The 24,244-nt window shown below is 39.1% G+C and overlaps 1 protein-coding gene across 1 annotated transcript; it reads left to right on the top strand.

Annotated features, from left to right (window-relative positions):
* Positions 1-331: 331 nt before the first annotated feature.
* Positions 332-23,481, top strand: slc38a3b (solute carrier family 38 member 3b). The gene is made up of 17 exons (XM_046383494.1): positions 332-607; positions 8,094-8,254; positions 8,612-8,632; positions 8,813-8,894; positions 8,988-9,103; positions 11,462-11,535; positions 12,035-12,127; positions 13,028-13,109; positions 15,934-16,019; positions 17,026-17,084; positions 17,480-17,653; positions 17,826-17,905; positions 17,989-18,089; positions 18,672-18,796; positions 18,893-19,037; positions 20,300-20,403; positions 20,579-23,481. The coding sequence occupies exons 2-17, from the start codon at positions 8,154-8,156 to the stop codon at positions 20,681-20,683; spliced, it is 1,548 nt and encodes a 515-aa protein (XP_046239450.1). The 5' UTR covers positions 332-607; positions 8,094-8,153; the 3' UTR covers positions 20,684-23,481.
* The last annotated feature ends 763 nt before the right edge of the window (positions 23,482-24,244 follow it).

Below are 24,244 nucleotides of genomic sequence, written 5' to 3'. Positions count from 1 at the left end.
CTGCGCCGTGCTGGGAGCTGCTGGATTAGAGTCAAGTGCAGAGAAAAGGACACATATTACACCTCTACTCTATAGATATTTATGTATAGGGTAATAGTACTCTGCTGCGTGTGTGAATGGGGCAGAGCAGTTGTATTTTGCAGTTTCATATTTTTAAGAGGCAAAAGTGTGACCCTCACTCTCTCCACAATGCGATGGCTCTCTCGTGTCATTTCTGCCCAGTTCCTTCATGTTAAATTCTGCCACGTTCCGTGATTTTTTTTTGTGTGTATATTCCCCTCAACTAGAGAGCAGTGGTGGTGAAACCTTCAGCGAGCAGCTCTGCCATAGGGGGGCTTGCAAAGGAGGCGGACCTAATGCGACCCCCACGGTAGAGCTCCAGGAGCTTTCACAATGCCGAACATTTCCCGAAGCGCATTTTGGAGCAGCTGTGTCAGAAGCCGAATGTGCGTAAATACACACTAATGCAGATAACCATCAGCTTCACTGAGACTCCGAGGGAAAAAAAATAGAAAACACGGAAGGAGAAAGAAAATCATCAGTAGGAGCCAGTTTGTTTCCACTCATCAGAGGAATTAACTCGAAAGCTTCGTGACAAGAACCTGAGGTAAGACTGAACCAATCGCATATGTTTCTTTAAAGACAAAAAAAGGGAATGTGCTTGAATAGATGATGCAGTTGTGTTTGAAATTATCTTTGTGTTTTACTGTTTTATTTCCTCAAAGACTTGTGGGGCAGTACTTTTAGATCTTGGATATATTAGCCTATGTTATTTTATTGTATCCCGGGAGGTGGGGAATATATGAATATTTGTATCTTAAATGACCACAGAGCGCACGATAATGGGACATATGGCACCGTTTCCTATGAGGGGGTATAGGGGAGATCAATAGTGGAAAGAATTGGACGTTTGGTCCTCCTGCAGTGAGCGCCAAGTCCAGATGTCACGACCATGTGCCTGGAGGAGCCAGTGACAGATTTTTGTCCATCTATTGTCCATGTAACGTGAGTCTACACGTTGGATCAGCCAGAAAGCTGAAGTCCCTTTTCAGATCATGTATGTGTATCATATATGTGTCCAACCGGTGACTGACCAGCACATTTATCTTTAGTTCGGTCAAAGTGCCGGTGTTTCAGCCGAGTGTGGGTTTCAAATCAAACTTACTTGTATTAAAAAGGAACCTGTAGGCCCGTGTGGAAACATGTTCCTACAGATTTCTCAACCTACACGTGAAAGTGTTGGCGCTGTCCGAGCCACATGGCACCGACTGAAGCCAAAGACAATTTCCTTTTCCCCATATTCATGTCCGTCCGAGAGAGTTTAGTTTGAACTCGACCACACAGTATTAGCACATTCGGTTTGCGTCAAGACATACATAATATAAATGTCAGCATAGCTTTAACAAGCAGTAGTAGCCTTTTAAAGCTCTTTGCCTTTGTTATTATCGGCTAAATATATCCATGTGGAGGACGAGCGCCCTGTGTGGGACGATGGTGCCGCACATCCGTTGCCTACTGAGCCTCTTTCGTGTGTTATTATGGTGTGCTTGACAATAATGGCTTTGAGAATCAAGAAATGTTAAATTTCCCTTATGTATTTTCTTTATGATTATGTGAGATTCTGGTCTTTTGTGACTTTAATGTTCTTGCAGTTTGAGCGCCGTTTGTGTAATGTAGAATTTGTGCGTCCTGCTGTTCCACATCTAATTTATCATGTTGAATAATATTATATAGACACATATAGATGTTATTTTGACAGTTTCAAACATACAATTGTTTCGCCTTTTCAGATTGGCTGTAAATCTCTGGGTTTTGTTCTCTTGGTCAGAAAAACCAAAAACCAAAATCTGCAGATTTCAAATTGGACTGTAGGAAATTATTATGGCCATTTTCACAGTTTTGTAGAGCAAATGATTAATCCAGTAATCAAGAAATAGAAAAAAATACGTGTTTGTTGCAGCCCTTTATAGCCTATTATCAATACAACTTATTCTCATTACACTATAAGTGAAAAGTTTCCAGGAAGCCCTTAACAGCATGTGCTGCGACTTTGCTGCAAACTATGCAGTTACTTCAGGTTTCCTCGGTTATTATGATGATGATAACAATAATAATAATAATAATGAAATAAATGTTCCTGTGCAGCGACTGTAAGGATGGTGAGAGGTGAGGCACTTAACCTGTTGCTTGAATGTAGGTGCTGGGTGGTCATCGGGGAAAACTGTGAGTCAAAGTGTGAGGCTTTATACAACGTACAGAGTTAGTTCAGAAAAAAAAAGTACCAACCATATTAAGAGTGAAAGTGTCAGACACATTTAAGCATTCAGATGGACCATCCAGAGAGACCTTCTGTTTGATGTGTACTCAAGGTGGAGTGTGTGAGGGGTTGTGTTTTTGACTTTGGCCTCCAATCTAAACACTAGCACCCAATACGGGTTTTCACGCTGGGTTCATCACAGTTGAAAATGAGCAGATAAGCCTGGCTGCGGTCAGTGACCCCAGCATGTGCGGTAGTCAAAGAAGTCGAGAGTTTGAGGAGAAGGTGGACAGGTGTGTGGACGCCGATGTTTTATCCATTTGGGAAGCAGCCAGCTGAGCTTTCCTGTCACAAGGAAGAGACCTGTGAATATCTGCGTTTGAGTCAGCCTGGGTGTTAAGTGTCAGACACTAGAGGTTATTATTATCTTTGTCCCAGGGCTCATAATCTGTGGGTGAACATGGCCATATCATGTGCTGTTGTCTATTTATATTAATGTCATTGGAAAGTCATCATCCTTTGTTGATATTATGTATTCAAGTGGACAAAATGCATATATTTATGGTGAGAACATTGTGGTGTAATCTCCTGTGTGAATCTTCCCTGTAGGCCCTCTGCCTTTTTGGAAACTGTCCAAAAACAAATGTTTTTATTCATCAGTATGAGACAGTTCAGCCTAAATTGTTGTTCATCTTGTGGTTCTCAGCCTCTTTTATGGTTTCTGTCGCCTAATGGGTGGAAATGGCACCAACACTCTCATGACTTTGTTCCCACAGGAGTAATCAGTTCCAAAATATATGCTCTCGAGTTAATGTAAAGTGCCTAAAAAATCCACCCAGAGCCGTTTGTTATTGTATTTGAAGCACTAACAGGAAACAAATCACCATATGCTTGGCAAGAAACAAACTCTAGTATATACAGAATGTTATATATATATATGTGTATATATATATATATATATATATATATATATATATATATATATATATGTGAACAACAGCAACCACTTTCACCCATTTTACGCAGTTATTTGATCTGCTTTTATTATCCAAATATTGAGTACAACTGTTTAACATTACTCGTTCAGAATGTTAACGAACTAAGCACCTGTTATAGGTAGCAAGCCTACAAACATGTTATTCTTGTTTTTGTTTTGCTTTCAGTTCACACTGAGAGCTTCACATTCAACTTGTATTTCTTAACATTAGTGTGCTATAGAGGTTCACTGACAAGAGTTAGATACACACACGATGTATTCACTTATTTCACTTATACAGTTTTAGATTTAGCTTGCAACATGTGGGTAATCAGTCTTTAAAACATCTGTCATCTTAATCAATAAATGTAGCATTTTGGATTGTGTCGACACATTTACACAATCACCTGCGCTCAAGTGAAAGAGCTGCCTCAGATGCTTGCCTGGAGTATAATTGTCCTGTACGTCCTGCGGCCATCTATTGGTTACCAAGCTATTTTTCCGAAAAAGGCGCCCTGCAGCTTTTCAACACATACTTAGGATTACTTAAAATCAGTCTATTATGTAACAATGAGGACGTTTTCAAACACAGCTTCTTCTCATACATCCACTCACTGCATCCCTTTCCTATAGTTTATTTTTCAAATAAAGGATCAGGATGATGTTTGTATAGTTGCCATTGTTACTCTTAATCTCAGCTCAGGTGCTTCTTAGATGCTGTTTGCATCCTTACTGTTGATTACTCTAATGCATGTTGTTTGATATTAAAGAAAAAAATCTTTAACTTTTAAAACGGCCTTCATTCCCCATCATAGTCATTGTAAAAATTACTGGCGTCAGTGCATAATTATGAACCATAAGAGAGATTTACACAATTTCAAATGAATTAATGAAACCTGTTTTTGGAAGTGGAAACAGAACGGTCCAGTTGTTGGTCCAAGCGGTCGTTGTCATTGTTGCATTGCAGACCCACTTCCTCTCGATTTTTATGTTCAGTGGATGGAGAAATGTATTATTATATGACTTACTGATGAAGAACTTTTTTGAAGAAACAAAAGAAAAACTCATGAGTCTCTCATTGTTTTATGGAAGGCAGTTTTAGATGTCCAGAAAACACCAACTCTGGAACCAGGGTGCATGTTAAATGATTAATGATAACATAGGAGGGTTGTCAGACTGTTCACAGTCACTCTGCAAATCATCATTTACATAACAGCTGAGTTAATCCTTGTGTATACACAGATTGTATTGGCTACTTGTAAAACAGAGTATTAAATAATATCTTGGCTGCCTGTTTGCACTCTAGTGCTTCCTTTTTTGATCCCAGTGACTATTCAGTCTGTCTGTGTGTGGGAGAGGAGACAGCCTTCAGAAAAATCCACATCATTCCATGAAGAGATTTTATTTTATGAAACATTTGGCTGACTTTCATTATATTGGACAGCACCAGTTTGATGCCCTCTTCTCTGTCCCATATAAGATTTATTCATGGCTGTAGAATCACTGTTCTGATGTTTTATTGCATCAAACATAGCCTACACATCAATTTCATAGTGCAGTTATAACCATTGCTTGTCCAAATGATGCCAAGCACATTCGGTGATGTGACAGATGTTATATTTGATTCACAGGATAGTGGTACCACAGTCTTGACTGACTGCTGTAGAATCACTGTTCTGATGTTTTATTGCATCAAACATAGCCTACACATCAATTTCATAGTGCAGTTATAACCATTGCTTGTCCAAATGATGCCAAGCACATTCGGTGATGTGACAGATGTTATATTTGATTCACAGGATAGTGGTACCACAGTCTTGACTGACTGGACTTCCTGATGGATGTCTGTGTTTAAAAAAGAAGGGAAACTTAGCTCACCTGAAAAGCATCAGTGCTAAGAACTGTGCAGAAATAAGTTTAATGCATGTAAACATTAATACTGAGACCTTGTACAACAAATAATGTAATGGTCTTTGCTGTTGGCTGCAGTTGGATTTATCTCTTCTCATACAGCAATTTTTGGTCTTATTCTTAATTTTTAACCTTACATTGTCTTTATTTGTCTTATTGATTGCGGAGGGTTTTAATACATGTTCACTGTGTGCAGTGGATGTGAACATGTAAACATAAAGCTTTAATATGTAACATTCATTAACAGTGGTGTAAGTGATATGGATTTACCTGAATTGTGTTGAGTTCATGAAGCTTATTCCTATGGTGAAAATGTTATTTTTCTCCATTTCAGCCATTAAAACTGAAGTTTTTAAAAGGCTCTTTTAAAGGAAGTTAAAGCTGTCCCTTTGGCCTGCTTTGCCACAGAGCAGAATATGTGATTCAGGTGCTGGCTGATATCGCAGGACACGAGCATGTGTTCCTCTGTTTCCAGCAGGCACGTGGCTGAGACGAGCTGGTGCTGCCAGGCACTGTTGGCTGAACCTCGTGGCTGTTTTTGATGCACCACCACATGGGCATGTGCTCATCTACATGTGCTCACCCACTGTCCCCCACTTGTCCCATGCCGGCCCTGTTTTATATCCATCTGACCCAAGTAGAGATAGGAAATTGTGCAGACTGCTGCTATGTTTTTTGATAAGGCTTTTTTTTTATAAATAGTCATTCTCTCACATTTTCCAACTCCCACCTGTTCAAACATTTCAAATCTCTTGTTAGTTCAGTAACTGAGAATGGGACTTTTCACTCTCATGCCCCTTTAAGGCGACTTGTTACATAACAGAGCTCACTATGGGCGGCAGTAGGGTGTAAGGTGACCCTCCCGGTGCACAGTAGAAGAGGATATGCTCAGAAAATGAATGCCCCATATTGCAATTTTTTTTTATCATCAATTGGCATGGATACTCACAAGGACAACTTTTCTTATTTGAAAAATGCTTGATCTGTTCTGACTGAACAGCAAGCAACTGCATCAAATAGAAACATCCATTTGAAAAGGAACTGCAGACCCTCCGTGAATACAAATTTCAAGCAAAATAGAATTTTCAGTGTGATTCTGCTTTGCTCAGACTGTTCAATGGCAAGTGTTTGTTTTAAAATTTGTTTTCTGGGTTAGATTTGATTTGGGATTTTGTATGATTTCCTGTGGTAAATACCCTTGTACTCCAGTACCACACAAGCACCTTCCTAAATTTAATGTTTAATTAGCCTGTTTATCACTAATGATGCAAAACAGTATGATGAGCTTATTTTGAAATAATGTATGTGTCACTTTGTTTTCCTCTGTCTTTTGGGAAATGATCATTTTCAGAGGCTGGTTTTGCAACAGACAGTGTTGATATTAGGGGGTTTTACATTTGTATGTTAAGGGACATGTTAACTTTGGGCAAATAAAAGGACTCACCAGATAAGGCAATAGAAGTCTCTCTGAGGTTAGATTATTGATTTTTTTTAAGGTTTAAAACTTGCTTTTGAGATTTTGGTCTTCAGATTTTTTTAATTTGGGGAAATTGGCCATTTGTTTATTATTTATTTATTTATTTTTTTTTTTACAAGATCCTGTACCTGATCATTGTGTTTAGTGTATTATTTTATTTCTCAGAGATTTCTTTTGCAGCTGCAGTGGGATGGTATCAATGGCCCTCACTAACTGTACAGTATGAATAGCAGTAACAGTGATCTCTGGCTGAGAGGACAATGTGAACACAATCGAACTGCTGTACAACGGAAGCAGCTAACAACACACCATTGTCTCTCTCTGAGGTCACACTGTGAAATAGAAAAGAGGATTCGTTTGCATCAGTGGGGTCGTCAGAGGCAGCGGCAGGTTATTAATAGTCCTTGATTAATAGTAATGTGAATTTTAATGTGATTTATATTCCAATAAAATTGTATCTTGATAGTTTGCCAGTTATTTATTTCCTTCATCCTCAGGTCATGGTTAAAGAAACTCCACACTCATTAATGAAAACACTGTAAAAATATATAATTATAGCACTACAGTAATAACTTCTTAGCAAACCACTTTCTCAGTCCTTGGATCCCTAATGTTGTGAGGGATTTAACGTTTTATTTGATGTCATTGTGTTTAGATTTGTCATAAAAAACGCTGTGTCACTGTGTGGGATCTCATCAGAAACACTGAGCAGCTGCAAGTTTGTGACTACACTACAGACATGAGCAAACAAAAGTCCAAAAAACTCAAGTAGTCCTTGACCTTTGACCATGTGATCTGCACTTGTTTGCTTTGCTCAGTACTGAAGTTCCGGAAAACAGAAAAAATGTCCCGGCCTGTGACCTTTTACAACTAAGTACCATTCAATGGGCTTGAATGGGTCAGGTCTTGGGTGCTGGAAGTTATTGTGTCAACAGTAGTGCTGAGCCATTGCTGAGGTGTTTTACAGACAAATATTGCATACACGGAGTCTTGACCTGAAAAGCAACTACATTAGCACAAGAATTATTTCTGATCGAGCTAATGGACTGTAACACAGGCTAAAATGGAAAAATAATGATTATAATTAGACAAACAAATGTAAAGACAATTACCGTGAAGAGGCGTAAGCTGAAGCTGCATCTTGTTAGGCTTTTCCTTTTTGTAATACATAATGTCTTTAGTGTGTACAGGACAGTGAAGCAACACTATTGTATCTGTACTATTGTATTGTTTTTTCCAACCCAATTCCACTCACCTCAATCCTGAAAAATGTTTCAAATGAAAGAAAAAAACAAGACAGTTTAATCTTTGATCTTGCAGAAAATGTCGTGCTTGAATAGGAATTACAGGAAAACACTGACTGAGAAATGATGTTGTTTATGTTGTTTTGATACATCTGCTGCACATTTTAATGATGTGTTCATGGAATATTGTGTCTTATGTGATTTATGTCTCTGTCCCACATATTCAAGATACTGAGTGACTTTAAAGGATCGTCTCCACAAGCCAAAAAAGAATCTGTTACAATTTGGATGATGGAAACTTCACAGTCAGAGGTGAACATTTTACCAAACGGCAAAAGTCATGACCTCGGAGATGATGTGCCAATGAAGACACTGCTAGAGGAGGATCAGTGAGTTCACTCCCCTTATTTTAAAAGCAGATAAACGACTGCCCTTTACCCATTTGTCTCGTACTTGCTGGCTACCGGCATTTTAACACATCAAGCACTTACACTGAATCCTTTTGTGTTTCTGTATTAGTTATTCTTGTGTGAAAACCTCATCTAAGGTTGTTTAAAGTAAATCAGACTTTTACACAGTTTGATTTACAAACATCTACTTTCCTTCCTGCGATGCGAGTTTTCCATTAGTAATAATGAGTATAGTGAGAGACGTACAGTATGAGTTACTTTCTGCATAATCTTTGCTTTTTTAAATGCATGTTTGCCTTGTTTTTTGCTTGCCTCAACGGATGGATCATTATACAGAAATGGCACTCAAACAGTCAGGTATGTCTGAGGAGATTTGTATGTTGGGGGTTTTATTTTGCATATTGGTTTTTATGCATATAGTCATGCAAATAATAATAATAATGACACGCATGTAATTTTAACTACAGCAGATATTTGCACAGTTTTTAGAAGCAGATGAAGAAATCATCAATAAACAGTCATAAATTTGCCTCATAGATTTGATGATCCTGATGGAGCACTGGAGAATGAGGAATTTTTGCCCAGTGCAGATGGAAAGAAACCTATACGCTTCACAGATGTAAGTGAGAAAGTGTAGATGTTAGACAACCAAGACAGCATTATGTGTTTCTGTTGACATGAGCTTTATTGTTTGCTCTTTTTCCTCCCTCAGTTTGAAGGAAAGACTTCTTTTGGCATGTCTGTCTTCAATCTGGGCAATGCTATAATGGGCAGTGGAATCCTGGGATTGGCTTATGCCATGGCCAACACTGGCATACTCCTCTTCTTGTGAGTAAAAAAAGTATATTCATCAATATAAGCTAGAATCTGTCCACGTATCAAACACAGGCGCTGGTGCTAACAGTTGCGGTGCTGAGTTCTTTCCTGAGATATCATGTGTTTCTGTGGGCCTGTACCTATTGCTATACTGTTCCCCTGAAGGGTGGAGTCTATTCAATGGTTGAATGCATTTGAAAAGGAAAACCTTTTTCACAAAGTCCAGTATAGTCCTGAGACTGTCAAATGTAGTTTCTGAGGGATTACAGCTCAGGATTGGCCTGCTTTGGTGGTGTGATTAAGGGCCAGGGTGGTGCTGGTTACTTATAGGAGTGATTTATTATCTCGTAACATATCATGTTGTACGATATACCCGCCTCCGTTCACACCCTTTTAGCTCCCGTTTCCACCCTCGTTGACTTGTACAGATGTCAGAAAGGCCATAGCCCAGAATAACCAAACCTCCAGATCGTGTGTGTGGCCTCCGGACTGCTTCATTTCTTCTGCTCCTTGCAGAATGCTGCTGTCAGACCGTGACCCTGGTTGTCTTTGTCATGCAGTCTGTGTTTATGTAGCTGCACAGAGAGAAAGTAGCCTCATCTGTGGAAATAGGAAGTCTGTTCATTGATGATGGGTTTCACTAATGAGGCGGGCTGCAGGCCATTTCCTATGAAATTCGTGTTAGTACAGGATCAGTGGTATTGTAACTACATATAGCTGGTGGCTGGTTTGAAGTCATTGGTCTTCAGCATCATGACAGCTTATGTAACAACAATGACGATTGGTAAACTTCTTCTTCCTAAGGCACAGCAGCACAAGTAAGCATCAAACCTGTTATACGACATACATAACATGGGTCATCAAATGTAGATGAAATGTTATGACAACTGTGACGAATGGAAAAAAATACAGTTAATACCAAATGCCATTTTATTGTAAAGCTTGAACCAGGAAATGTCAGTATGCTGAACATTCTGATTAAAGCATATTCACAATGAGTTGTAGGTACGTGTTTGTGATTTGGAGACCACAGGCTGGTGGTGGTCTCTTTGTAGACCCCTGCTGATGGCATAGTGATGATACAGTGTCTCATCAAATTGCTTGGTTGATTAATTTGTCTGAAAGATGAGCATGCACTATGGTTCGCTGTGGCAAAGGTTCAAGAATACCAAAATCAAAAAGAATGTAAGAGCTTTCATTATGATATGAAGGTTATCAACCAGCATTTATTTTTTAAATGCACAGCTGTTTCAGCAACTTTAGGACGTACCATCATTCTGACCTGGCAAATAAGCATGATTATTATTGAAAAAGGCAATATGACAATTAGTGTTTTAGTTATGTTCATCCAGCCTTTGCCCTCATTTTACTTTTTGTGGCCTCAGTGACAGCTAACTCAACTTTATGGCTGTCCTGTCAAGAGATACAGCACAGAAACAAATGGGCATTGCCATTCCCTGTCCATGTATTACTAGTGATACACAAAAACAGAGCTGAAATGAAAAGCCTGGTGCCTTGTTAAATATTTCACCAGGCCATCAGGATTTATAGGAGAATATTTTTTTTTCATTCAGACAGGACATCTTACTATGTGTGATGCATCCAAAAGATAAAAAGCTGACCTGTAAAATGAATTCTTGTTTGTGAACTTAGTGAGGTTGGGCAGTTTGCTGTGCAATCGGAGGGGTTGGCTCCATCCCTTTGCTTACAAATGTGGAACAGAGGAAAATTCTTCTCTCTTCAGTTGTGGCTGCAAGAAATACAGAAATGAGTGCTCAGAAATGCTGAGAAAAGGTCTGAGAAAGGTGCGGATTTGGGATCAACCTCTGACCCTTTAGAAATGCTGTGCCTCTGTGGGAGGTTCACTTCGACTCTCGGATAAAAGGGTTGTGGGAAATATCATTTTCATTCATGCAGAGAACAAATGTCTATTATAAAACCACTTATTATTTCAAGAATGCCTTGTGTTGTTTCATGCTGAATACTCATTTCAGCTGTTGGTATAATGTAGCAATAATACGATTAACATTCTGAAGCAATGAACAGGGTCAGCTTTAAAATGTCCTGCAATGGCAGGAAAGTGATGTAGTGGAAAATCAGCAATCACTGAAGTTTAACTTCCCAGGCTTAAGACAAAAAGTTTTGTCCCATTGATGCATAATATCAGATCAAACAGTGAACTGTGAATGTAAGTGATGTGCTAACGTCTAAGACCACGCAGAGTACATCATGACTTAGTGCAGATAGTTGACTGTAATGCTTATGAAGTATAATCTTAGAGGGGACGTAAAATGTGGTGTAATGTAAAGTTGACATACACAGAGGCTTAACGTACAGGTATATGACTTTCCTTTTTGTATTGTGTCACAGGTTTCTTCTAACCGCAGTAGCAGCCTTGTCGTCTTATTCCATTCATCTGCTGCTCAAATCCTCTGGCATTGTGGGTAAGGTCTAAGTCGTGTCTCTATTTTAAAGAATGCTTTGTAAAGAAATGACCTAGTAGCTATATATTATAGTGTGCAATTATCAAAATTATATATAGACTTGAAAGTCTAACAGTTAATACATTTGCTACTTTTGGACACCAGATTAAGACATCTGATACTGTTAAACTCATTGAGAAAATTTCAAAGGGCTTTGCAGTTAAATTGTAATTTGATTTTAACTGGCATGACAGAATGATTATTACTAGGATTTGCTTTAGGATCCTCTTAACTCTGTGACTTGGACTGCTTATGAGAAGTATATTATAATGAATTAGTTTATTCTGTAATCTGTGTGTGGCAAAGTTTATCACAAAGTTTATAATCTAGACAAATGTCAAAACTGTGACATTGTTCTTTACCCACCATCACAGGTATACAATTTATATATTATATTGCTTTGAAGGACATCTCACCAAATGAAACTGAGTGAACATTGTTGTTTGTAATCTGTTTACAGGAATTCGAGCTTATGAACAGCTGGGGTACAGGGCCTTTGGCACTCCTGGAAAAATGGCTGCTGGCATAGCAATAACCCTGCAGAATATTGGAGGTGAGGAGCCAGTGTGACTCAACGATTAATGTGTTCGCAGTCGTCTCATCTGTTGGCAAACTCCCTGCAGCAGAAAACATGAATTAAACACAATTACATGGCTTAAAGTTCATATCTGTCTTACTCAGCTATATTCACTTGAACCATTCATATTGCATTGGCTTTTGTTTTTGGATATATATGTCTCCAAGTTTGAAATAAGGGGATGTTTTCAAAGCCCTGTTGACACACATTAGACTGTCATTGAGTTAATTCAGCAGCATGACATTTGCAATGTTCAGAGACGGAATGGGAGGGTTTTCATAAAGCTTTTCCAGCCCCGTGTAGGTACAGTCGCTGCACATGAACATGAACATTATTGATTATTTAACTCGATTAATTGGCCAGTTGTTCGGTCTGTGAAATGTCAGAATCCTAATGTCAGAAGTCTTAGTCTAAATCCAAAGAGGATGTAATTGAATTATTTGTTTTGTCCAAATAACAGTCCAAAACAAAAAGTTACTCAGTTTACAAAAGTAGAAGAATTCTCACACTGGTGTGGTATTTTTGCTCCAAAAATTTAATTGATTAGCAAAATAGTTGGCAATAGTTATCTGTTGATTGTGTAATTCACTAATCATTTCAGCCAAAGTAAATTTTTTTCCCAACATGAAGGTCAAAATGCTGTTTCAAAGCAGTAACGTCATCGTGGGTAGATACTGTCTTTTCGACAGCCTAACAGTTATCAATATAAAATATGGTCTCAGTGTATGGAATCCAATGATAAAATACCACCAAGTAACCTCCTCCGGTGTTGCTAAAACATGAGCATGTGACTTCAGTATCCTCAGTAGTTACTGCTTTGTCACTTACACAAACATAAGGTGATAACAGTATGCCAACATCTGTTGTCTGTTTCAGCCATGTCCAGCTACCTGTACATTGTTAAGTCTGAGTTACCGTTGGTTATCCAAGCTTTCCTGAAGACGGATCCCAACTCTGAGTGAGTATTAACATTGAAGTGCTTCTCGACATCACTGAGCTGTCAGTGAAAGGCATGTGATTTCTGTCTGCTGTTGGCACAGAGCTCAGGCACTGTGTGCAGGGGTCAAGGGTCCTGGAAGACCACGTGGGCAGCAAATATTTCAGTTTGCATCGATTCAGTCAGTGTGGGGGTGTGATGGGAATGGCAGCTTGTAATTGGCTGAGCATCAGGGGGCCCATGGTAGGTTACTATGTGTCAGTTATGTATACACACAACATAAGCCCTCAGTGCTGTCAGCTTGCGGAGGCAAGAGGTGTTCACGTCAGAGTCACGCCACAGACACAGGCACTCATAAGGCCACAGAGGACTGAAGTGGATTCCAGCTGCCTGTTCATACCTAAAAACAAACCTTGTGCTCAAACGGGCTCTCGCCACTGCTGACGCCCCTTTTAAAACATCTCAGGGCTGAATGATTAAAAAAAAAACAACCTCTCTTCAGAAATGTCAGCAACCCATCTCAAATGTGTGTTTTACGTATCAGAGCTGAACATCCAGACAGTCTTCTCGGGGATCTTACATTCAATACAATACATATTTTATTATTATTACTATTACTATTACAGCAGAGTTTATTACAGTCTCTCGATGTCTCTCTCAAACACACACACACACAAATGACAGCAGCAGGTGCCAAATTCCAAGGCCAAGCATGAGGAAAGGTCAGCTCGGGGCCAAATCTCAACGAGCGAGACACAGACACACACACACTCTACATTTCCACTTAAAGTGCATTGCGTTCTTCAGACCTATGGCGTCAGGAGGACAGAGTGGAATGAGGGGAGGGTGGATGGGTTCAGCTGGTGGAGTGTAAAGCCAAAATTATAATTTCCATATCTGCCGGTGAGCAAGGGTCCATGTAATATTAATTTTGTAATTAGAAGGTGTGTGTGGACCTCTTTTTTGATAGCATGGACTTGTCCTCTACAGCAGGCTATGACATTCGTCTGTGCATGTGTGGAATGTGTCACATGATGTGAACACAGACTGCGGCGGGCACTGCTTTCTAGAGTTCTCTGGCTACCAAAGTTTTACACTGACATTTTATATTATATTCCTTAATGTTAGCTGCTGCACTATTTTGTGCATTTGTTTATGAATTCTGTTTAATTGATTTTTTTAAATGCGGGAGAGGGAGCCTGTGATCCAAGAATTTCATTGCCTGCAACTGCTTCACTGTAGTTGTTAAGCATAAGATAATCGAGAACTTGAACTTGCACTTATAACACACTTGGTCTCACCTATTAACACATCTCTTGCGCAATAATGAAGTAATGTGACCTGGACTTGCCCTCGGTGACTCGAAACTTGAGTTGGATTGGTTTAGATTGCCTTGAGATTTGATCATCTAAAATAACCTGCTGACCAAATGTCCAAAGAGGAAGTGACCTGTGATTTGACCTGTGACTTCTCTTGCTTTCAAAACACACACATGCGCACACACACACACACACACACACTCACAGCTAGTCTCATAGATCACTGTGTGCTACAGCCTGTAGGACCATTGGCAGACAGCTGATCCCGCTGGCTACATCTCGTTCAGAGGTTTAAGAATAACAGGCTTAGCAGTTTTAAAAGGGTTCTGTAGGACACAAAGACTGTTCTATACACAGGATTTAAGAGACAGTGTTCTTTAATCGTTTGACAGTCATTTCTATAACCTTCCTATTACTGAAGCCCTCAGGAAGCCCCTCAGCTTTACAGCTACTGCCGTTTGAGCTTTACTGTCACTGTCCCTGAAGTATATTTGTTTTCTTAGTAAAACATGCAGGGACGGTTTGTCTTTTCTAATCCATTAAACAAATGGAAGGTTGGCCAGCTCAAGGACTGAAACAAGTCTATTCACATGACACTAAAGCAAGCTGTTTAACCACATATCCACCTACAATGAACAATTATTCAAGGACTGATCTAGGTTTGGACAAATATGCAGTTTTATTTTCATAAGACTAGGTCAGAACACTGTGAAAGCCAGCCAGACACTCGATGAATGCAGTGGACTTGTGACTGCATCCCAGCACCAACATGTGTACACATGTACACATGTACGTGCTGAGAGAGGCTTTTTAAGTTAGATGAGGGAGTTGCATTTGATGAAGGGGGGCATTCACAAGCATTTTGCTTAGTGGGAGGACATGTGGTGCCTATGTATAGCAGATGGTGAGACAGCAGCATGGCCCTCTCATAGGACTGAAGGGGAAGCATTGGATATGTCATTCCATCCTCATATGTTTTTAGCCATGTTTTAAGCAATGCGTTTGAGACAGAAACTATTCTGGGGCTTTATGGTGTGGAGTGAGTGATCGAGATGCTTTTGTGTGTGTGCGTGTGTGTGTGTGTGTGTGTATTTGGGGCGGGGGGTATTAAAGAAAGGGAGATACAAAAGTGTGATGATAGAAGTTTACTGACTCTTTCAGTGCTGTGTGATTAGGGCTCTGCCATGCCTTCCTTTTTAGCAACTGGAAACTGTCACATAAATCATCAGAGTTATGTAACAGTCTATTCCAGTACGTCTGTGGAGAGCAACATAAGCAGACATACATAAACAGACAAGTTTTTTGCACAAGAAGCACACGAACCATTTGTACTTACAACCAATTCAAAGAAGTGCTCTCAGACAATGTGTTTTTAGAAGAAGCTCTGCCAACACTTTTATTAAATTCATAATCCAGTTTCTTACCATCTAACACTTTCCACTCTGTTCTTGTCTCTGTCTATGTGTACTGTGCAAATGTTTGAAATATTGAGCTCACCAAAGTAAACTCGATTTTTCTCCCAACAGGCTTGAATGGTACTTGAATGGAAACTACCTGGTCATTTTGGTTTCTGCCAGTATCATCCTTCCCTTGGCTTTAATGAAACAGCTCGGTGAGTAGAGCTGACACAGAACTATTCGTCTGTTTTAGCTGTGTGAATGAGACATGTCATCTGCGTTTCTTACTTTAAGCGTTGGTTATGCGTTCACGCTGCAAGCAGGGGACACAGTTGTGGCTCTTTTTGCCACAAGAACCGTTTGAGGAACTGAGGATGTTTACCCGCATTTCGACCACTGGTTTTATATGGAAGCTCTTTTCAGCTAAGAGGAAAGAAATTATGAAAAGTTAGATGTAATAAATATAGAACTTTCCTAAGTCAAAGTTATGAAATACAAAGACATCCGAGCTCATAATTTGTGTTTTTGTTACTTTTGTTGGTGCAAATGAGCTTCCAGTTCCAGCTTTTGCTCCTGGGCTGTAGTTCCTGCCTCCTAATATTGACATGACCGTTAATCAGTTATGTTGTTGAGCTTCTCTGCCTCTCTGGATGCCTCTTGTAACTTTTTGATCCTGAAGCTTTAGTTAATTAATCTGAAGTCGTTTCGCTCTTTTCCAAATTTTACTCCAGTATGCCTCCTTAAAACACACTACAAATTCTTTATATGAAACTTTTTCTATCTTTAGGGCTCATTACTTTCGATTAGGTTTTCTTTTGACTTTGAGCCGACTCTAATGTGATTCTGATGGTGTGTTGACCTTAAAGTCAAGCAATCGGTGTGCGTCTTGATCCCACCACCGGCAGTGCAAACGGCAGGTGTCCAATTAGACATCTCTTTCCCTGAGATGTTCACACCCTCTATTCCTGCCTGAGCTTTTCATTACTACATGAAATAAACATCCTCTCTCTGCTCTCTCAGTGCTGAGAGGTCATTCTGATTCAGGAATGTTTTTCAGCGGAAGTGTCATTTATAGGACAGCAGGAAACCTGGCTGTAAACTATGTGGACTTTCTTGTGTAACTAGTTCACCTGACAGTCTTATAGTAGTCCCACACAACATGTGAAAAAATAGACCAGTAAAGGAGCTGAGCCTTAACTGTCTCTTTCACTTTATTTCCAGGTTACCTTGGCTATACCAGTGGGTTTTCTCTCAGCTGCATGGTGTTTTTTCTCACTGCTGTAAGTTGGTCCAACTCACATACTATCATCATCATTGGCAGCAACGTAATCATCATCACAGTTTCTCTTAACAAGGAGGCTCATTTGTTCTGGCATGTCTTCCTGGCACACGTTACTCACTTTCCCACCTTTGTTTCTTTCCCACCCTCATCTCTGTTTTCAGTGGTATGTGGTTATGTGTGATAAGGCGAATATCAGAGCTGCTTAGACACATCAAAGGTTGAGAGTAAAACCTAAGTATTCAGAGGCTGAGTCACACTAATCTGATGTGAAATGGCTGTTTTTGAGCTCGGCAGGGAATACTGAGAGCCCTTGTTCACTCTGACACATCCCTTCGTACTTATGTCTTTTCTTTGATTACACTCCTACTTTTGTCCCTTCTTCTGGAACCGCAGGTTATCTATAAGAAGTTTCAGATTACCTGCCCATTCGAGGAGTTCTCAGCCAACAGCACTGCTGCTCTCGTCAGCCCGAATGTTTCAAACCATGGGCATGAGTACAGCAATGGTCTGGTCCACGAGGACGATGACTCTCACTGCTCCACACGCATGTTCACCATCAACTCACAGGTAGGACGCTGAGGCAAAGATAGAGTCTGCTTATCTGGATCATTTGGAACACTAAGGCCACAAATGTTGAAGTCTGCAGGTGTGCTCTTCAGCCTGAATTCCCACACTTATCTAGGGAGTCCTGCCTGCAGTTCTAATCATAGAAAGTCACGTGTTTATGTGTTTCCTACAGACAGCATACACCATTCCTATCCTTGCTTTTGCCTTCGTTTGCCACCCTGAGGTGCTTCCCATCTACACTGAGCTCCGCAAGTGAGTCATACCTCTGTCACCTGTGATATTTCACGTCAGAGAAGAATGTGGCATTCACACAACGTTCAACTCTTTGATTTTAGTCCATCGAAGAAGAAGATGCAGCAGGTGTCCAACATCTCCATCTTTGTCATGTACACCATGTACTTTCTGGCAGCTCTCTTTGGCTACCTGACCTTTAAAGGTGAGAGAGCAGTTGTGTGTTTACATTATCAAAAAACATTTGTGCAAAAATCAGACAGTCAGTGCATTAGTGGAAAAAAGGAATAGTTAAAAAGAGTAGTTAAAGGTGTTTGTGATTTTAAAAATGTTTGATTTTTGCACATTTTTTTTTATCTTGCAATGTTACAACTTGCAAATTACTCAGTTTGACACCACATTCAATCTTTTGGGGGGTACAGGTATGGTGTGCTCGCTCAAAATAAAGTGTGTAGTTGTTTTAGGTTCCCATTGGTGACCAAAATAAAAGAGACACTGTGATGAGGGGATGTGAATTTGTGATTTAAGCAAATGAGACACTTATACTGTTGCATTAATGCAGATTTTAATATATGTGCTATGTTTTGTTTGGTATATAATGATATGCAGTATTCATGGATAGCATTTGTCCGTACTGAAGAAAAACAGCGCCGGGTATAGCATTTGCCCACACAGAGAGCCTAAGCTCCCTCTTGTGGTGACAGTGTGCTCTGCATGCGCTAACATCAAGGCATGTTCACATGGGAGAACTATATGAACAAGATGTTTGTTCTCTATATTTCTGCAGACAATGTGGAGGCTGAACTGCTGCACACGTACAGCCGGATTGACCCTTACGATACTTTGATCCTGTGTGTGCGACTGGCCGTCCTCACAGCTGTAACACTGACTGTCCCGATTGTTTTGTTCCCTGTAAGTTCACCGTTGATTTGTTGCTTGTGATGACCAGTGAATACGACATTGCAGTATTAGTTCCTTATTTCATCCTTTGTCTGCGTCTGTCCACAGGTGCGTAGAGCCATCCAGCAGATGCTGTTCCCCACCAAAGCTTTCAACTGGTTGCGTCACATCGCCATTGCTCTCATTCTGCTCACATTCATCAACATGCTCGTGATATTTGCTCCCAACATCCTGGGGATTTTCGGCATCATTGGTTAGTACAGCAGCCATCGTGTCATTAGCTCCTCCTGTTGATGTTAAGACAATAAGATAGATTTTTAAGGTGGACTGCCTAAGAAACTCCATCACCGTGACACACTTAATAATTGGTGCACAAGTAGCCAACATAGTGACATAGCTAAATTTATCCAGTCTTCTGTATTTATTTGACTATAGGCTAAATTCTGCATATAACTTGTTAATGGTTTACTTATTCCATCTGTGAGTGCAGACTGAATTGTGTGGCTGGGCATTGTCTGCTGTGTTTTAAGCAGTCCAGCTCCTCACTCAAAAAAAAACATCAAGAGCAAAACTAAAAAACAAGACCAGCACATGTTTGCTCTTGGACAAACTGATGACCTGAGTCAATATTATTGCCACACTCTGTCCTCAAGTTGGCGGTCATGTTTCACAGGGTAGAGATGAAAGTTGAAAACTTTAAAGTTAAAAGACAGCCAAGGACATCTTCAGAGATTCAGCTCTGACAAATATATGAGTGCAAGTACACATGTGGGAGTACAAAGCGCACGTGAATAACACATGAATGTACAAAAACAGGCAGAAAATCAGATGATGCAATGTATGGAGCTGCCGCAAAAAAACATTTGAATATTTTTAGGATCCACAATCAGGGATTTTATTTGTGTCTCCTTTGAGTTTGAGTTTGAGTATCAGACCGACATCAAATAAAAACAATAATGCAAAAATGAAAATAGAATTTCTGGAACATTTGTTTTGGTTTTTCTCACAAGCAAATGCATAAAACCGTTAACAGTAAGAGTAAGAAAAAAAGAAAAAGATATAAAACAGAAATTTAGTGCAATAATGTGTAAAATATAACTGTTTAAAAATAAAAGGAGCTGTACAGTGTTTAAAGCGAAGAGGAAGGAACGCGTAAAAGCAGTGTGCACACTTTTAACAATTTTAAGAATATGTGTGCAAGTAAGCTTTCCATTAATGTAACGCTGTCAGTAAGTGGACGGCGTTACAGTGGACAGTAAGGGGTAGAGCCAAATTAAGACTGATAATTATTTTGACTGACATTTACCACCATTGTTATACTGTTCCTGGAGAAGTTAATTGCACGAGAAAGACTGTTGAAAACAGATCTCTACCTTCAAAAAAATTGATATTTATGATTGAAAATCAATAAAAGTGAAAATAATTAAACTTACATATGTTTTGTCTGTGTGTCACTGTGTTCACTTAAACCTTCTGCATAGTGCTTTAAGCAGCCTTTTCTCTTTTTCTGTGCAGGTGCCACGTCAGCTCCCTGCCTCATTTTCATCTTCCCTGCTGTCTTTTACATCCGCATTGTTCCCAAAGATGACGAACCCATGAACTCTACTCCTAAGATACTGGTGAGGCCTTGAAATGTGTCCCTCTACAATCATGCCTATGTTAATGTGGTGATTATTCTGTGTGATACAGACTTTTGTCATCATATATTTTGGGTAAGATAGATAGATAGATTTAAGGCCAATTAAGGATAATTAAGCTTCTGTGCTACTGCTGTGTTTTTTCCTTCATTCTTAGGCTGCCTGTTTTGCTGCTTTGGGTGTCTCCTTCATGGTGATGAGTATGAGTTTCATAATCATCGACTGGACAACAGGGGGTGGCCCTGCTGCAGGAGGCCACTAGATGCTGCTTCAGTGTTTGTGTGTGTGTGTGTGTGTGTGTGTGTGTGTGTGTGCAGCACAGGGCCTAGGGCCTATAACAGTATAAATATACAGGAGAGTGAGTTGGTTGGAAGCACACTGATATTGATCAAGTTAATTATCTTTTTGACCATAATGTAACAACATAATGTAATGTAACACATATCCGAACAAAATCCTATCATAACGATGTTCTGTAATCCACTTTAACGTAGTGCAATAGTAATGCAATATTTGTGAATAATCAGGACCGAACAAGGTCACTATTTTGTTGCCATCTGTTAGTACGACGAAGTCCATCCATGACAGTGAAATGGTCCTTTTCTCGTTGCTTCCTCTTTATTTACACACAAACAGCTGCAGCTGGTACTGTACAGAAAAAAGAAGGCTTTAGAGATATACATGACAAATGCTGAAATAACTCAAATAAGTTATTTGTACACAAATATTAATTTAATATTCTGAAGCAACAGCACTCTGAACTGTTCATCATAGTGTAATATAAGGCAAAAGACTTTAAGGCCTTAGAATGCAAGCTGTTATGTAGAGCATCATACGGTCTAAGCTGTTGTTCCAGAAAAGCTACATTTCTTCAGAAATCCTGGTGCCTTTTAGTATTTGGAACAGCACACAAATATACAGTAAAGATGGGAGTGTATATTTATTTAGCTACTGTAGCTGTGTTTTTAATTCCTAATGGACTATATTTAACTACTGTATATGGTTAAGCTAATGATCCGAATACATTATATATGGTATCCATTTTTGCTTTAGCTTACATTGTATGGATGAAGGAGGGTGTTATGACTGATAAAACGTGTTTGTCTAGCTCATTCATCTCTCAAATTCTTGAAGTCCCCTTTAAGTTTCTTATTCATTCTTTCACAAATTCAGAAATCACTTGTTCCACACTCTATGCTATCACATATTCTGTATCTACTCGTACACTTAATGCTTATTTGAGGTTTTACGATGCCCACAGTAAAAATTCAGACCCAACATGCCAATGTTGTTCAAGGCTGCTCTAGAAACAGAAAGTGTAGGGAATAATTAGACATTTTATTCACTTTCTTGCTGAGCATTAGATGGGATATCTGTGTGTAATGTAGAACTACAGCTAGGAGATGGTCAGCTTAGTGTAAAGACTGCAAGCAGAGTTTGCTGGTTAAAAAAAACAAAACAAAACATCACCACCTCCCAAGCTCATTAATTAACACTCTATATCTTGTTTCCTGTGATCTCGCTACCAGCAGAGGCTCAACTTTCATCTAGTAAGTGAGAAAATATGATATATATCCAGACAGTTTTTGTTTCCCAGGTTTTGAAATGCACCATATGGAGAATGAACAGCATATGTGCAGACCTAAGCAATGGACACATATCACAGCCTGTTCAGATGAAACTAAAAACTATCTTGGCCACATACAACTATTGATAAGTTAGGTTTACTTATTTAATCATTTGAGTGAGCCCACCCGAGCTCTGTGGGTTTGAACAAAGCCTAGCCAACATGAATTTGTAAAAATGAACCCACTGGTGTGTCTGGCAGAGTTTAATAAGATAATGTTTTTATCAATTGGAAGATGTATCACACTGTTTTGATTCTGTCCTAATGTCTTTGCTATACTGGTTTATCACATTTTAATCTGCTCTCACCCTTGGTTACTATTTAGACTTGAGGTTAATGTTTTGCATGCTGTTATGTCCTGTCTGTCCTGCAGTCAGTGTTGTGAGGTGCACAGTAACAGATTCTCCTTCAGCCACTCGCATACATAGATGTTATTGTAATACTGTACATTCGACATCTTATAGTGAAGTGTATTGAAGTACCATTCGGTGCTATAGGTATCGTGGTGTTCTATTAGTATTATGAAGCCCTTATGAAAAGATGCTTTATGAATTAATGTTTCAGACATTACTGTTGTGATATTCTGTCAGTGATGGCACATTCATTTTGAGCTTAATTTAGGGATGTGGGTGGGTATATTCATTAGTACTTCAGGTAAATTTGGTCTCCCTTAATAGCACTGACAAACTGCATATAAGCACATTTTTTTTATTGATTATAGGAGAATTTCTTTATATGAAAATAGAGATAGCAAATGAACAAGTTTAAAAACAGCACAAAATACTTCTTATATGCTGCTGCTCTTACCCAAAGATGGTTTTCACAACTCTCAGGCTTCGGAAAAGTCCCGTGTAAATCATAATTTCTCTCACTTTATTTATATATTACTCTACTTTGTTTACTATAGTTTTGTTTAGCAGTTTTGATTCTTGATTTTTACAGCTAAATGATGAACAACAGCAGAGGAAATATTTAGTGCATGTATTCACCTCTGTCCCTTGCTTTTCCACGTGTATTTGCAGTGGTTGTTGTAAATGAAGGTCTTGTTTTGTCACAACTTTTCCCCACTTTAAGGGATCATGCCAAAATAACAACTGACTACCTACTGCTTTGAAATGCCTTTAGCTCGTAAACCGGTGCCACAGTTTTAACTTTCAGACGCAGTGTATCAATTATGCATTTTTCATGTACCTGAACAAATCTATTTGATATTTTACTATAGCTGTTGTTCAAGACCTAAATCTATGGAAATGACACAACTATAAAATAAGGTATATGGATTTTGGATTTTGATGAATAAGATGTGGCTTTATATAAATAATGTATATAAATGTAAACCTTTTATATTTGTGATGCATATTTACAGTAGCTTTTAAAGTGTATATAGCAGGGGCAGTTTTAGTTTGGCAATAAAATAATTGTAGATGTTTTTACATTGTCTCTGTGGTTATTGTTCCCCCTTGAATTCTTATCTAACCAGTACACACATTTCTGCTTAATATGTTTGTGAACACAAATTCTATCACAATTCTATCACATTTGCCAGTTTTATCAATGTGATACCATCTCCAGCACCAAACGTACCTTTTTATGTACAAGATCTAAAAACAGAGATGATCTGTTCCTGGTCGGTGTTCTTGTAGTATCTGTCAAGACGGAGCTGTATTTACATAGAAACACTAAACGGGTACTTCAGGGCATCATGATCCCTCACTGTTGACCATGTTTTATGTCAACATACTGCAGGTTTTTACTGTAACACATCAACACTTAAATCATTTAGGTTTGCTTATGGTCAAAATAGCAGACAAGACGCATAGACTTCAGTGTTTCTGACATCTAGGGCCCTATGTTCTAAATTTCCTGCTGTATTTAAACATTCAAATAAGAGCATATCTTACCTATAGTGTTTCTAAGAATGAACATCACAGCAAGTGTGAGAGCAACAGTTAAATTGCACATTAGAGGTGAAACAGCAGCAAAAATGCTTGCATATAACACCTTTACACTATAAATTGTAATTTTTTCAGCATATTGTCGTCTTTTACAAATGGGAAAAGCAATATGACCTCAGATTTTAAGTGTATTAACTGTTCGTTTATTTATAATAAGCCACTTCGAGTCGCATTTCTTGTATGAAAGGTTCTATGCAAGAGTCGGTAGGTCTATTATTTAATATTACCTTGAAGACTTTAC

The sequence above is a fragment of the Scatophagus argus genome, chromosome 3 (assembly GCF_020382885.2).
Source record: "Scatophagus argus isolate fScaArg1 chromosome 3, fScaArg1.pri, whole genome shotgun sequence".
Classification (NCBI taxonomy): Eukaryota; Metazoa; Chordata; class Actinopteri; family Scatophagidae; genus Scatophagus; species Scatophagus argus.
The sequence above is the reverse complement of the archived record's forward strand: the minus strand, read 5'-3'. Positions and strand labels throughout refer to the sequence as shown.

What these genes read in the sequence shown, in the direction of transcription:
- slc38a3b (XM_046383494.1), top strand. Translation starts at nt 8,154, where the DNA reads ATGATGGAAACTTCACAGTCAGAGGTGAACATTTTACCAAACGGCAAA. An exon ending in TGGTGTTTTTTCTCACTGCT is followed by an intron (nt 17,085 to 17,479) that starts GTAAGTTGGTCC and finishes CTGGAACCGCAG; the next exon opens with GTTATCTATAAGAAGTTTCA. An exon ending in TGGCTACCTGACCTTTAAAG is followed by an intron (nt 18,090 to 18,671) that starts GTGAGAGAGCAG and finishes ATATTTCTGCAG; the next exon opens with ACAATGTGGAGGCTGAACTG.